Source organism: Calidris pugnax, unplaced genomic scaffold (genome assembly GCF_001431845.1).
Source record: "Calidris pugnax isolate Ruff unplaced genomic scaffold, ASM143184v1 scaffold102, whole genome shotgun sequence".
Classification (NCBI taxonomy): Eukaryota; Metazoa; Chordata; class Aves; order Charadriiformes; family Scolopacidae; genus Calidris; species Calidris pugnax.
The window spans coordinates 2550427-2565997 of record NW_015090846.1 but is presented as its reverse complement, the minus strand read 5'-3'; the positions used below and the strand labels follow the sequence as shown (position 1 = coordinate 2565997).

At 53.2% G+C, this 15571-nt stretch overlaps 1 protein-coding gene across 1 annotated transcript in view; it reads right to left on the bottom strand.

Annotated features, from left to right (window-relative positions):
- Window positions 1-12984, bottom strand: part of DBH (dopamine beta-hydroxylase (dopamine beta-monooxygenase)) — an 18747-nt gene extending 5763 nt beyond the window's left edge. The window contains exons 1-10 of the mRNA XM_014942789.1: window positions 12631-12984; window positions 10101-10247; window positions 8500-8757; window positions 6916-7092; window positions 6297-6399; window positions 4574-4740; window positions 3704-3847; window positions 3552-3590; window positions 2100-2159; window positions 1358-1485 (exon numbers count right to left, since the gene is read on the bottom strand). Of these exons, the coding sequence (XP_014798275.1) occupies window positions 1358-1485; window positions 2100-2159; window positions 3552-3590; window positions 3704-3847; window positions 4574-4740; window positions 6297-6399; window positions 6916-7092; window positions 8500-8757; window positions 10101-10247; window positions 12631-12972 (1565 nt within the window). The 5' untranslated portion in view covers window positions 12973-12984. The remainder of the gene's footprint in view (window positions 1-1357; window positions 1486-2099; window positions 2160-3551; window positions 3591-3703; window positions 3848-4573; window positions 4741-6296; window positions 6400-6915; window positions 7093-8499; window positions 8758-10100; window positions 10248-12630) is intronic.
- Window positions 12985-15571: the final 2587 nt, after the last annotated feature.

Sequence of the window (15571 nt, the reverse complement as noted above, 5' to 3'; positions counted from 1 at the left end):
TGCCCCATCCCTGGAGGGGTTCAAGGCCAGGCTGGATGTGGCCTTGAGCAACCTGCTGTGGTGGGAGGTGTCCCTGCCCAGGGCAGAGGGTAGGAACTAGATGATCTTTGAGGTCCCTTCCAACCCAAACCATTCTATGATTCTATGATTCTATAACAAGTATTTCACACATAAGTCCTTGGCCATGCAGTGACTCTTGTTGGGAAGTCCCTCCCTGGGGACTGTCTCCCTTCCTGGTTGTTCTCACTGCACAGCCATCCTTAAATAATGGAATCATAGAATAGTTTAGGGTGGAAGAGACCTTTAAGACCATTAGTTCCAACACCCCTGCCCTGGGCAGGGACACCTCCCACTAGACCCATCCAGCCCGGCCTTGAACCTCTCCAGGGATGGGGTGGCCACAGCTTCTCTGGGCAACGTGGGACAGCATCTCACCACCCTCACAGAATTTTTCCCTAATATCTATCTAAATTTCCCCTTCTGAACTAGATGATCTTTGAGGTCCCTTCCAACCCAAACCATTCTATGATTCTATGATTCTATAACAAGTATTTCACACATAAGTCCTTGGCCATGCAGTGACTCTTGTTGGGAAGTCCCTCCCTGGGGACTGTCTCCCTTCCTGGTTGTTCTCACTGCACAGCCATCCTTAAATAATGGAATCATAGAATAGTTTAGGGTGGAAGAGACCTTTAAGACCATTAGTTCCAACACCCCTGCCCTGGGCAGGGACACCTCCCACTAGACCCATCCAGCCCGGCCTTGAACCTCTCCAGGGATGGGGTGGCCACAGCTTCTCTGGGCAACGTGGGACAGCATCTCACCACCCTCACAGAATTTTTCCCTAATATCTATCTAAATCTATCTATCTAAATCTCCCCTTCTTCAGTTTAGAACCATTCCTCCTTATGCTATGGCTCCACTCCCTGAACAAGAGCCCCTCCCCAGCTTTCCTGGAGCCCCTTTAGGGACTGGAAGGGGCTCTAAGTTCTCCCTGGAGCCTTCTCTTCTCCACGCTGAACCCCCCCAACTCTCTCAGCCTGTTCTCCCAGCAGAGGGGCTCCAGCCCTCCCAGCATTTTTTTGGCTTCTTCTGGCCCCGCTCCAACAGCTCCATGTCCTTCTTGTGCTGAGGACTTCAAAGCCCTGGACCTACTGCCCCGCCAGGGCCCCAAACCCCACTTTTTAAACTTTTTTTCCCAGTGTTAGTAGCAAAGGGCTCTGCAATGGTCCCTCTCCCCCCCCAGCACCACCGTGCAGGGGCTCGGTACCTGTTCACAAGGTTGAAGTATCGGTGCAAAAAAGGGCTCTGCAATGGTCCCTCTCCCCCCCAGCACCGCCGTGCAGGGGCTCGGTACCTGTTCACGAGGTTGAAGTATCGGTGCAAGTAGCCGGGATCCACGGCACTTTTGCAGAGCTCCAGCTGTGTCTGGGGGTAGTAGTGCACGTAGTTCACACACATCTCCTCCAGGATGCCAAACCCACCCTGTGGCACAGACACAGACATGCTGGCAGTGGGGTCCAGCTCTCCCCTGCCCGGGCTGGGGGTCAGAGGGGGTCACAAAGGCACAAAGCTCACACCTCTATGTGCACACACACAAATATACGTATATATATACATACACACCCCTTCAGGTGCATGGGACAGGCCACACTCTGCTCATCTGCCCACTCGCCCTTTATGCAAGGACAGACTTTCAGGCTAGATGGTGTGGTTTACATTAAAATGCAGATTTCCTATAATCCCTCCGCTATATTTAGCTTTGTCCCTGTTGATGGTACCTCTGACAGGCTCTTTTTTTTTTGCTGCCTATGTAAGAAAATAACATGCACTGTCAAAAAATGCCGCTTCTCTTTAATTACAATTAATCCCCGGTGGAACAGTTTGTGATGGGAATTAGAGTGACACACGCTACTTCTCAATTAGCACCTTAACTTCCCCGCTGCCGACAGCAGAGCCTTGTGGGCTTCTGTCTTCACCTCCCTCTGGTTTCTGGCTGTGATTCAGCCCAGGTTCATGAGGGTCCCCACTTTGTGGGTGCCCGCAGCCCCAGGGTGCACCCCCAGGTGAGCACTGATCTTGCCCCCCCCAACACTCACCACGGTGGCTCGGCTCCGGTCCTCCGTGTTGTATGTGCAGGTCGTGATGAGTTCATCACCCTGGGAGGGGGGTTAAAAAACAGACACGTGTAGGTGTGAGAGTGCAGAGTTTCCCCTTTCCAATCAGTAAATTTGGGATCAGGGAGTGTGTAACGTGGCAGATGCTCCCCATAGCAGTGCCAGCCCTGGGGACAGCCCGTGTCCCCACCAGCACCAGCCATAGTGCAGCAGGAGCACTTGCTGAATGTGCATCCCCTGGGGAGATTCCCAAGGGCTGTATCCCAGGGATGGTGTTTCCTCCTTTCCTCACTTTCTAAGAATTTCTGCAGGGCTGGAGCACCTAAAAAAAATGCACTTAGGCAGGAATTTGAATTGCCAAACCTATATCCAACTTGATGGCACAACGGCCTCCCACTCTGAGGTTGGTACTGGGGCTCATGAGGACACCCTGGAGCACAGCCCTGGGCATGGTTTCAGTGGGTGCTGAAGCTTTTGAGCAGCCTCTTGGAGGTGTCCTTTGCTTTGCAGCAGGGTCCTTCCTCACCCATGCAGCTCCAGGACATGCTCAGCCTCTGTTTTACCACCCACTCCCACCACATTCACCACTGAATCTCTTCCTCTCCTTCCATATAGCCAGGAGGGAGGGGGCACCTCCAGTGCGTGCAGTTTGCCCTCACCCCCCGAGGAGCACCCCTCTGCTAGAGGAAGCCCAGCTCAATTAGATGCTTAATTTAGCTCCTGGCACGCTTCGGTTGCCCACACACCAGTTTTGTGCCATATGAGAAGGGCCCTGGTGTCCCCAAGGCATCTGTGTGGAGGTGGCAGGTATGACCTGGAGACCACGGGGAGCATGTCCTCCTGCAGCTCCCCCCAGGAGGTCCCCAGGTGGCAGCGGGTGCCTGTGTGTGGGCAGGGGCTGCTGGCGACAGCGGGGATGAGTAAAGGAGTCAGGGGTCTCAGGGCTGTGTGGGTCAGGAGAAAGTCTTCGCACTATTTGGAAGCCACCACGGTTTTTGGGCTGTGGGGGTTGGGGTGTGTGGGCAGGGGCTGCCGGCGATGGCGGGGATGAGTAAAGGAGTCAGGGGTCTCAGGGCTGTGTGGGTCAGGAGAAAGTCTTCAGCTCCCCCCAGGAGGTCCCCAGGTGGCAGCGGGTGCCTGTGTGTGGGCAGGGGCTGCTGGCGACAGCGGGGATGAGTAAAGGAGTCAGGGGTCTCAGGGCTGTGTGGGTTGGGAAGAAGGTCTTGGCACTATTTGGAAGCCACCATAGTTTTTGGGCTGTGGAGGTCAGGAGAAGGTCTTGGCGCTATTTGCAAGCCACCATGGTTTTTGGGCTGTGGGGATCAGGAGAAGGTCTTGGCACTATTTGGAAGCCACCATGGTTTTTGGGCTGTGGGGGTTGGAAGAAGGTCTTGGCACTATTTGGAAGCCACCACGGTTTTTGGAGCCACTCACTGGAAAAACGGCAACCAGCTCCTTCAGCATGCGGATCTCCTGGGAGGGAAGGAAAGGGGTTGTGTCAGAGCAATGCCGTGGCTCTGTGCCCAGGGCAGCCCTGGGGGTGACATCCAGGTGGGACCCCCCACTGCCCCTGCAGACCCCTGTACCTGGAAGTGGGGGCTGTAGTGCCCATCAGCGTTGACGACCTGCCGCTCTCTCCCATCCCGGGCCAGCACTGTCACCACTTTTCGTCCTGCCAGGTGAGTGTGGAGCTGGGAGGCGAAGATGCGGATGCCGGCAGCGGGCAGAGCCTGGGGGAAGGATGGCTCAAGCCCCTTGCCCAACCCCATCCCTCTCCCCTCCCGTGCATCCCTTTGCTGCGTGCGAGGGACCGGCCATCCCTGACTCCCACGCGGGGCTTTGGGGATTGCTGTGCCCTTGGAGCAGTGTAGAAGGGAGCTCCCTGCAGAGGGACAGATGCTCAGTCCACTGCCAAAACCAATTTATGTGCTGCCATGCCCTAAGTCAGCAGGAGCAGCTGAGCCAGAGGCTGGTTGCCTCCTCGCATTCATTAGTGGTGGCACAAATGATTCCTTTTGGGTAGGCCCTACAAAAACGTCCCCTAAAACTTCCTTGAGAGCAAGGTGGGCATTTTGAAACTGTTCTTGAGAGAGCTTTTGGCAAGCTCCTTGGCAACAGAGGCCAATCTTCCCATCTCCGTGGGGGAAAGCACCGCCGGGGCACAGCCAGCTCGGCAGGAAGATTTATGGGAATGGTGCCCTGGGGAGGGGGAGCAGATGGCACCCCAGGAGAGCTCCTTCGAGGGGGATTCAGCGCATCCCAACCAGCTGCTCGCTGTTTATTGTACACAGCAGACTTTTTCTTTCCAGCACAACCTCATGGTAAGGGGTTCAGGGAGTTTAAAACTGGGAATTGGGAGCTCAATGCCGTATCGCTGCTGCCTGGGACTGGGGAAAAAGCCATTTACACCCTCTCTTTTCTGAGGTGAAGCTGGGGCAGAGAGGATGGGCACTCACCAGCTGGGTGCATTTGTCGGTGCAATACCCTGTGAGGATGAAAGCCTCCTCGCCCGGGGGAATGGCCATCACCGGCGTGTAGACCAAGCCCAGCTCCATGATGCCGGCGTCGTAGCGTCGCAGGGTGGCCGTGTAGTAGAGACGGATTCCCGAGGAGTCGTGGCGACCTGGCGGGCGAGAGGACGAGGCTGCAAGTCACCATGGGAGAAGTGACGGCTGCTGGGACAAGGTCAGGCATGAAAAAAGACACTGTGCTGCAATGGGTGTGGGGAGAGGTTGCTCCAGCCCCTCGCTCGCGGCTTTCTTCATGTGTGCAGTTCTTCAGGTTTTAAAATCCTAGATATTTTCATGCAAGCCTTTACTGATTGGCCTCAAACACATTCCTAGTCCCCTAGAGAGGTCACTGACCTGAGGTTGAATTGCTCCCAAGAGAGGTAAGTAGTGCTTTTGGAGAGCCCAAAGCAGGAGGACAGATCATGGGGTGCTTTGGAGAACTCCCTCAGAGATACAGCTCATTGCATCTTTAACTGATACATTCAAATAACAAAGGTCACGCTATTATTGGGGGCCTGGCAGAAGGAGAAATGCATTTGGAAAGCTTCTGGTCCCTCTTGTGTTTGAGATTGCTCCATTTAACCTCCTCCCAGGAGCTGGTGGGAGCTGGAGAAGCCCCTGCACCCATGGTGTGTCCCTGGCAGATGCTCAAATGGGCTCCCATTTGCCACCCAGCTTTGCAAGCAAAGGGAAAGGGCAGGTTCAGTAGGTCAGGAGGGGTTCAGGGTGGCCTTGAACTCCCTGTCTCTGGGCTGGAGCCCACCCAGGGATAAGAATAACGGGGGAGACACTATTGGTTAACATGCAAAAGCAGATAAATTATGAAAGACGCGAGCTCTGTATTTATAGACGTGTTTCTTCTCAAGTTGCCGAATGTGCTATGATTGATCTACAGTACATATGCTCTGGTCTCCTAAAAATATACTTGGGTAGTCAAGAAGCTACTTGTTTTTATGTTAATGAAGAAACTGGGTTGTTTGGCCCCCTTTTTTTTTTTTTTTTTTCAAATGTGTCTCCTGACAATGTTATCGAAGCAGGAGTACCAGCAAAACAACATCTCAATTCCCCCATCCCCAGCCAGGCTGGGGCTGTCTCTCTGGTGACTTTGGCACTGCTGTTGCTCTTGGTTCTGGGCTCAGACCCACCACCACCTTGTACAGAGACTGGGGGGACAGCCTGTGAGAGCCCAGCTAAAGAATGGTGTTGCCTTGGACCATTGCCCTGTAGGAATGATGTTTGGGGCAGCTTTCTGCCTGGGGGGGACTGTGAGCTCAGCCAGGCTCCCTTCCCCCAGCATCCCTCCCCACCACTGGGCATGCATGAGGATGGGATCCAGCCTCTGATGGACCTCTGGTCATCCTCTGGTGAGGATGACTTCGCAACCTTCCCCCAGCATCCCTCCCCACCACTGGGAATGCATGAGGATGGGATCCAGACTCTGGTGGACCTCTGGTCATCCTCTGGTGAAGATGACTTCACTGAGACCAGAAAGGCAGCAGCATGGTGAGGATTTAACCTATTCCTCCCATCAGTGCAGATCTGGGCCATGAGGTCTCCAGAAAGTTGCAAACAGGGCTATGATTTTGGCCAAGTTTTCTTCTGTAGGAAGCCCTCCCTGGCAGGGTGGCAGTCCCTGGTGTTTGCCTCGCATGGCCACACACCCACTCACCTTCAAACACCAGGGGGTTGTGGTAATGGATCTCAAGGCGCAGATACCTGGAGGAGCCTGGGCCACCAAAGGCAAGACCTGCTTCTTTGGGGTAGTAGAAAGCCTGGAAGGAAAGGGAGGGTGTTAGGGGTGGCTTTCCTGGGGACAAGGCTACTTCTTTGGGGTAGTAGAAAGCCTGGAAGGAGAGGGAGGGTGTTAGGGGAGCAGTGGGGTGGCTTTCCTGGGGACAAGGCTGAAAAGGCTAAGGGGTATGACTGGGCATAACCCTGACCCCCATTGTGGGCTGAGGGACAGGACTTGTGCTCTTGGTTGTGCTTGGTGAGCTGGTCTTGCTTCCAAAGGCTTCTCACATGCTAGCATGCACATGCAATGGCATAACCACTCAGCAGGGGCATCACACCCATTTGTGGCACCAAGGAGGTGGGCTTGGGGGGAGGTGGAAACTCAGACACGTCTTGGGGGAGCTCAAACAGGGCAGGACAAAATCCAGCAGATACTGCGGCTGGGGCAGCCTGCAGGGGACAACCCCAAGATGGGATCAGGAAGGGTTGGGAGGCAGCAGGAAAGTGCCCAAGAGCAAAGCTTTCACCCAGGGTGGCGGGTCCTGTCTCGTACCCACCTGAGCTCCCATGGCCCACGCAGCAAGCACGTGCCTGCAGTAGTTGAGCCGGTCTGGCTTCATCTTGGAGTCACAGGGCCCGTTGTAATGGGGGAAGCTGTCAAACTCAGCAGCGCACTGGAAGACTTCCATGTGGTGGACCAGGGCCTCATTGCCTGCTGTGACCACTGGCTCGTACTGCAAAGCAGCATCCAAGAAGGAGTTCACATTAAGACCATTTTCTGAGAGCCCATCTCCAGGGGTTGCTGCCCGTGCAGGCTCCACAAGGAGGCCAAGGCAGGTACGTCTGCTCTCCATTACAATGGGAGACAGGTTCTGCCACGTGATGGAGAGGGAAGGTTGCTCTGGGCATGAGGCACCAAGGGCGAAGAGCTCTTGGTTGGCTTTGGGATCAACCCAAAGTCCACCAGAGCCTACAGAGAAACATCTCATCCCTTCTCCAGCAAAAGGTGGACCTGATCAGCAGAAGATCTTGGTCTGCTTTGTGATGACTGAGTCCTTTGCCAGTTTTGCAGGTGTAAGTGACCCTGGGGATATTGCTTTTTCCTAACGAGGGTTCTGGATACATTGCAGTAGCTCTGCCTGCAGCTACTGGGTTTTTTTTGTAGCCAACAGCTGCTCGGGGCATGAGGAGAAGCATTTGGGGTAGAAAGAGTGACTTCAAACAAGCCTGAAGAACAGCTCTGGCTAAAAGTGCCAGCTGTAGGAGTGATCTGCAGCAGCGGGAAGGTATCGGGAGTTACGCACTTTTTACTTACACACAGATGATTCATTTCACACCATCTGTTGGAGAGAAAATCCTCCTTCTGAGTTTTCCTTTGCAACGCCGTCTCTCCCCTACAAATCACTAAGCCCTCGCCTTGTGTGTCAGGTTTTCCCTCTCCCCGTTGGGTGGTTTTTGACTCTGGGTGTGCCAGGTCATCTGCTGAGCCACCTCCATGCTGCTGGGGCAATGCTCTCCCAGCAGCTCGTGATGGGTGGCAGCCTGGTGTCATTCCCACCTTTGCCTGGCACTGGGCTGCCTGCAGGTTTCTGCCTCTCCTTGGAGGGAGGTGACCCAAGTAGGTGCCACACGGCTGGGCAATGCACACGAGTTGCATTTTTTTGGAGTATGCCTGATCTTTTAGAAGCCAGTTCATACCCTGGCTGGCTTTGCCCTGCTCTTGCCAGCCCTGCTCCTTTGTTCCCCATGTTTATACATTCCTCGTGGCTCATTGTGTGCCATAATCCTGCCATGGTTCTGTCCTCCATGGCTACAGCTCTGCCTTCTGCAGGGGGTCAGCTCTGCAAGGGAGCTGCTCTGAGCTTGCCCTGGTACTTGCTTGTTGTGCCATGTGGAAAGTCACGACCTCGCCACCTCCTGCTGCAAAACTTCTGATTTCGGGTTCTCTAAGAGATATGAGGACGCTACTGGCTGGTGGAATGGCTCTGTGAGATGTTTTGGTACTGTGTTGGGGAAGATGTAGGCATCTGAAAGCCTCTCTGTGAAAGGGTAGGGAAGAGGAGGACTTTGCAGAATGGCTGGATGTGAAAGTGATTGCTGATCTGCACCAGGGAAAGCAATTCTCTTCTCCTGCCTCTTACCATGATAATGTGATGTTTGGGGAAGTCAGCTGGGAGCTCTGTCATGTAACACCAGTAGGTTGTCTCCTGGCTGGGAATGACAATGTTGGGAGCCGTTATCTCCATGGTCTTCATGTCGCTGGGCAATTCAGGGACAGTGATGTTGGGCTTTAGCAGCTGCACCCTCTGCAGTCCCCTGTGGATGGCAGAGATGTTGATGGCCTGGAGGGAATGGACCGGTTTCTCCAGGATCCCGTAGATAAGGTGCACGGTGCCATCCTGGAGCAAGAGCAAAGTATATCAGGTGGTTTTTCATGCAGGAACATAACTGCATGGACTATTAGCACCAGGACTGGTAGCATGACCCCAGGAGTGGGCCTGGACCCCTCTCCAGATGGGAAACCACCCTGACTTCACCAGTAGCTGGTCTGTCCCAAAAAGACTGTAGTTTTGGGGGGCTCTCCAGTTGGGAGAGTCTGAAAAGCTTTCCCTAGGTGGCTTGGGTTCTGTAAGGGTAACATCTCCTCTCTGTTCTTTCAGAGGCCCTCGTCCCTCCTGAGCTCCAGGCTGGGGTGGCCGTGTCAGTTCAGGGCTCATCCTACCCTGCAGCCCAGGCCCAGCAATGGCCATGGGCAGCAGCCTGGAGAGGAACAGCAGAAAAACAACTCCTTGAAATCCTGCCTCTGCTGGGGGATACAAAGAGAGGCTCTGCTGAAAGCCTACTGCAGGCAAGGAAGGTGCTGCTGAACCCAGTGAGCTCTGGACAGAAGATAAGGAAGAAAGGATAAGAGAATAATTTTCTCTTAAAGGATCAGAGAATAAAGACCTACAAGTCTTTTCCATGTTCACACACAGATTATTTTTTTTCCTCCAGGGCTCTCTGTGTTTTGGCAGATGGTAGACGTTTCTCACTGCAAGACAAGCTTTTGAAAACTAGCAACAAAAACTCAAGGATGCTCTGTGCCCACGTTGGCTTTAAAATATCCTGCCCAGCAAAGGCTTTCATCTGAAATGAGCATTTTGCTGATTTGCGCCTGCTCCTGAGGTCCATGGCTGAGACCCTGAAACTCTTCAACATCCCAAATCCTCTCTCATGGAGGAGCAGTGAATGTAGACCCAAAGAGACTTGACCGAACCACAGATGAGCACACCACGGTGACTCTATTTGCCACCCCTTTGCTCTGGCTTCTGCCAAACCCTCCTCTTTGCCTCCTGTTGAACAACATCAACATCCCCTTGTAACACTCCAAACAGTTGGCTCCAGACTGCAAGCCGGGGTGATGCAGGAAGGTATTTATATAGACCTAACACATGCCTAACAGCAGCGGATGATGCAAACGAGCTAAAATCTACATTTTGTAGAGGTTTATAAGAGGTTGTAAATAGATTGTGCCAAACATTACTCATATCCCAGGGCTGACATCTGTAACACGCTTCCTTTCTGCCCTAGACAGTGCAAATGCCTGATGCTGTCCCCAAGACAAAACACCGGTGAGGTTTGACCATGCAGGTTGGGGTTTGACCATGCAGGTTGGGGTTTGATCATGCAGGTTGGGGTTTGGAGGCCAGCTTGGTCCCTCAGGGCTGGGGAGTGCTATAGCGGGGTGAGGGCAAAGCCATACCTCTATAAGGTAGTCCTTGGGGTCACAGGTGCTGAAGGCTCTTCTGAAGAGAAGGTAGAGCCCCTCGGGAGCCCTCCGAGCCCCAAGGAGCTGGTAGTCCTGCTGTGAGTCCATGTGGAGCTGCCCCTTGGCATCACTCCAGGCGTCCTGCAGGAGGAAGAGTATCCCAGTAAGCCTGGAGGCTCCACTGGCCCGGCTCAGCCTGAGGAGCCCACGGCAGTGACCTCCAGCAGGACCGGTTGTGAGGTCCTCCTTCTGTTCACCCTCCATGTCCCAGAGGTGGAGGGAGCCTGTGTTTTGGTTGCCCCATGCCCCCTTCCAGCATCCACGGGCACCTCCATGCCGGCATGGCTTCTGCCACGAGACCCTTGGTGGTGGCACATGGGTGAGCACAGGCAGAGCTGTGAAATTGGTGACCCAGCATTAATATCCTGCAGCAAGACCTTTAGGAATTGAGATGCGACTGGGGGAAAGGAAGGGGGGGAGGAAAGCCTGCAGGGACACGTGAAGGTCTGGCATGGCTCTGTGCTGAGTTTTGGGTGTATTAGGCTGAGGGGACCTTCTGAGGGGGGTGATGTGCTCTCCAACACCCTTGCCACAAACCCGCTGCTCACAATTTAAGACCAGACCTTTGCTGGCCTGTAGTTTCAGCCCTAGAAATTGCTACCCCTCTTCAAAATCCTTAATTTGTTGTGGCCAGATTTTTTCGGCAGCCTGGCAAGGCCTCCCAAAAAGCTGCTCAGTTTTGATGATGGCGACAAAGCCCCACTGAGAAGCAAAGCAATAGGTTACTCCTGTGCTTAAGAATTTGCAGGTTTGGAGTGTAAAATCCTGCAATAATTTGGGTTTGAACAGTGGTGTTGTCTTGATCTTTTGCAGCTCCTGTTGATACCTTTTGTTTACTGAGAAAAGGCATCTAAGAAGTACCTCGCTGTACCTACGTAAGTGGCATCGGTTCTCTTCTCTTGGGGGGGAAAAAAGCAGCAGAAAAAGAATAAACCTTCTTGGCATCCTTTCAGCCAGCACTATAGAGTGGTTTTTCAAGAACATATTGTCCTTAGAGGGGGAGAGCAAAATCAGCTACATGAAACTCGCACGACATTTGCTTTTCATGGGAGTGTGGTGTGCAAATTAATCTCGTAGTACATGGGGGGTTAAGCAAATTTGGATCTTTGGAACAGCTGAGATACTTATCCAGAAAAAAGGCTGCCGGGAGAAAGAAAACCAGGACTGGAGAGATTTATAGAAATCTCCTTGCAGGATGCTGTTCAGCACCAACAGAAAGAAAAAAAAAACCTACATTCTGCCCGGTGTTTAATTCAGCGCTGATTGTCCTTCAGTGAGCACATGAAGGCAGATTAGAAATGATCCTTTATGGTTTTTTAACATGATGCTGTGAAATACTGTAGCATTCGGGCCACCACGCATCCTGAATGGCTGGTAATTAGCAGGAAAACAGTACAGATAATAAGCTCTCCTTTTCATCCTTTCATTACACTGCAGATCACATTGCGGCTGATTGTGAAAGAATGTATTTTATGGTTAATTTGATGTAAGCAGAGAGGTAAAATTTAACTTACTGGAAAGCTTCACATGGGGAAAAATGCGAATTGCTTTCTGGAGCAAAGTGCAATAGCAATAAGCCTGAAGTAGTGGTGGTTTGGGGATAGGTACCTGCCGGGGAGCACAGGGGTAGTTACTGCAACTGCTGCCCCAGTAGAAGGACAAACCACCAAGAACCTGGACAAACGGACTGTGTAAGCAAGGAGAGCAATTTGCAGCAGCAAACAGTAAAATTAGAAATTTCCCCCCCCCAATCTGCTATCACCAGGTGATTACATACCCCCCAGATACATTTGCTGTTTAATTTCTGATAGTCCCACGCTGCTGGCAGGTTGGGTGTCCCCTTGTCCTGCTGATCCCTGTGACAGCAGCGAGGGTGCAAAATTAAAAATTATTCCCCCCCCCCCCAATCTGCTACCACCAGGTGATTACATACCACTCAGATACATTTGATGTTTAATTTCTGATAGCCCCATGCCGCTGGCAGGTTGGGTGTCCCCGTGTCCTGCTCATCCCTGCAACAGCAGCAAGGATGACCCACAGCTGGGTTCTAGGTGCTGGCAGGAGCAGGGTTTTCTGGCTGATAACTTTTCCCAAATTCATTAACGGGAGCTGTGGCTAATTTTTAATGTGATTGAGAGCAGCGCACGAACAAACCAAGGTGTTGATGCATCCTGCATGTGTGAGTATGAGCTGGTCTGTACAAGCACCTGTAGAGCTCTTGGCAGCTAAGCACAGCAGGAACATCCAGGTTTTGGTTCCACTCAGCCTTGCTCTATTTATTCTGTTCTCTTTGGGTTTAAGATCTCCTAAGACCTTTTGGACCCCTTCTACCCAGGCAGCAGGAGAGCGGTCCAGGGTGGCCCATGCCCTGGACCTGTGCTGCTCTTTCAAACCAAGAGCCAGATTCACCCACAGGGAGGCAACCCCCCAAAAAATCAGCCGTGCAAACACACGGGAAACTCACCCCAAAATAGGAATTGTGCCCATCACTCCAGAGCACGGCCAGGTCCGCGTTCTCAAACTCCCCCCTGTCCGACATCCCGAAGAGGAGCCCGAAGCGCAGGTCCCTGAGGAGGAGCTGGAAATGCACCACTTGCTGGGGGTAGCTGACGTTCCAGGAGAGCTCGAGCAGCCCCTGGGGATCCAGGGGCACCTTGTAGGGAAAATCACTCCCGCGGGGTGCCGAGCCTTGGAGGGCCACCACCAAGATGACCAGGAACACCGCCACCATGGTGAAGTACATGGATGCCACTTCCCGCAGCTTGAAGCTGGGGCAGGGGCAGGGTTTGCTCCTGGAGGTCTGCATCCCGGGGAGGACGGCACCCGCCCCTGGCTTCACCCATTTATGTGCTGGCCGTCCTGGGCGAAGCGGGTAAGCGATACCTTTTAATTGCATTTGGTTGTTGGGAAATTGGATTGTTGTATTGACCCCCCCCTACCCACCTCCTGGCCAAACACTCGTCATTCGCTGCCTCCCCTTAATTGGCTCTAATTGCACATGGACATTATCAATAGTAATTTAATTTGACTGGGTTGATGTTACTCACTCTTAAATCTTCCTTAGTGGCTGGAAAGGGCTCTTTACTCACAAACTGTTCTTGCTGAGCCCTGCATGGACACACTCTGCCCTGCCTGGACACGTTCTGCTCTGCCTGTGGTGCCTCTCACCCAGCTCTGTGGGGCGACCACACCAGGACAGTCCCACAAGCAATCCCAGCCACAGATCCCCGTGTCCCCCAGCCTGGGATCACTCATCACCAGAAAGATGGCCAGACTTGGGGGGAATCACATCCCAGGGTCAGCTGCTAGATGGACGCAGGGTCCTTGTCCAGCTCCCTGCCCATGCTCTGCTGGATGCAGGTCTGGGTACCACTGTGTGCATCCCCCTTTTCTCTTTGCCCCTCTGAGTAACCACGCAGGTCAGTGGCTTGCAGATAAGCTTGCCCAAGTGCCCCAAAAGACCCCCCCCAGCTCCCCCCAGCCCTGTTGCTGTGTGCAGCTCAGGCTGTGCTGAGGTCTGGGCTGCACCACAGGGACCCATCCAGCTGCACGTTCCCTCCCAGGGACCCCCTCCAATGGCACGAAGCCCCTTCTTGTGTTTATTTACTTCTGGAGGCTGGCCTCCCCGGGGACACATTTGCATGAGATGCTGCTGAAAGCTGAGCCCAGTCAAGCGACCCAGAGTCCCGCAGTCCTTTAGTCACTGCTGGGTTTAAAATGAACCTCTCCAAGCCGACTGCAGTGTCGTTTGCTGGAGCTCCCATGGGTGCCAGAGCAGGTCCAGAAGAAGGATCCCAGGAGAGGACATGCCCTTCCCGTGTTTTGGGTGGTGGCAATGGTGCTTTCTGCTCCAGCGAGCCATCCCCATAGCTCAGCGGGAGACAGCGTGGGAGACGGCTGTTCTCCTCCCATCTCAGCCTCCATCCATTTTTTAACCTGTTAATAATAGTTTTACATGTAATCGTGATCACACCTCCAGGAAAATGCTGCAAGAGTTTATTTTAGCAGGATAGAGCCGGCCTGGCAGTGCTGAGCTGGGCTCCTGGCGTCTCACGGGGTCTTTCCTGCACAACCCAGCATTGAGGACAGCCCCACCGGCTCCCAGCAGCCGGGGACAGAAAGGGTACAAACCAGAGCAGAGTCACCCCAACTTCTTAATGCTCAGAGAAATCAGGGGAGACAATTAGAATGAGCAGCAGGTTATGAGCAGCATGTGGTGTCGTTCATGCGAGCGCCTCGGAGGACGCGGGGAGCGTGAATGGACTCAGCTGCAGCAGCTGGAGGAGGCAGCATCCTACCACAGGGAAGTGAAAACCCCTTTTCCTATCCTCCTCCAAAACACTCCGTGGGGATGTATTGCCTGTAGAAGGCACCTCAGGGACTCAATTTACTTTTCCAGGTGGAAAATTACATTTTTGGTTAATAGCTGTCACAGGAACTGAATTCAGCCCTTCTCAGACTCCTGCCCTGGCAGCTCTAGGCTGCTCTTCTCTCCAATCCAGCAGCACCAGGGAATGGCCCCCTCGCCCTGGTGGTCCCAGGGGCTTTGCAGTGCTGGCATTGCCCAGATTTCATCCCTGAAAGCACCTGAGGGAAACAAGAGTCCAGTGATGCTGCTCCGGGTCTCCGGTCCCACAGCTGCTGAGGATGTGCCAGTGAATGTCCCTCTTTGCTTGTGTTTTCCTCCTGGGAATTTCTAGCACTGGGTGGCCACCACCTGGGAGGTGCTTCTTGTTTCAGATGGGATTGCTCTGGGGTGCGACAAGGAGAGAATACCTGTGCTGCACTGATTATTTAGATAATTATCCCATGTGGCTGAGTATCTCAGGAATAGGATGGCAAATGGGAGATGCTGCAGGCTTTGAGATTTGCTTTTCTGTTTTCTAATTATGCAATTAGCACAAAAGATCCCTGATCACAAGCAGGGCCTTGTCTGAGCTCCCAGGCATTAAGTAATACTGACAGTGTTTGAAATATTTTCCCTACAAAGCTAAATGCCAGAGAAAATGCTGATTTCCCCCAAAACCCCTTCCCTTCCCTTCTCCTCTCCTCTCCTCTCCTCTCCTCTCCTCTCCTCTCCTCTCCTCTCCTCTCCTCTCCTCTCCTCTCCTCTCCTCTCCTCTCCTCTCCTCTCCTCTCCTCTCCTCACCTTCACCTTCCCCTTCACCTTCACCTTCACCTGATTTATTTCTGGCCCATCCAAACCCAGAACAGCATTTAAGCAAAGATGAGGGTCCTCATGCAAAACCCAGCTCCTGTCACACCCTGGTTTGGTTTGGCTCCTATTGAAGGTCCTGCTTCCCGGACCTTCAGAGATGTTAAATATTTGTTCTTTCTTTGCTTTTGTAGCATCTGAGACTTTGGCTCCAGTTTAAAAGATACATTTGGTCTCTCCCCCCCCCCCC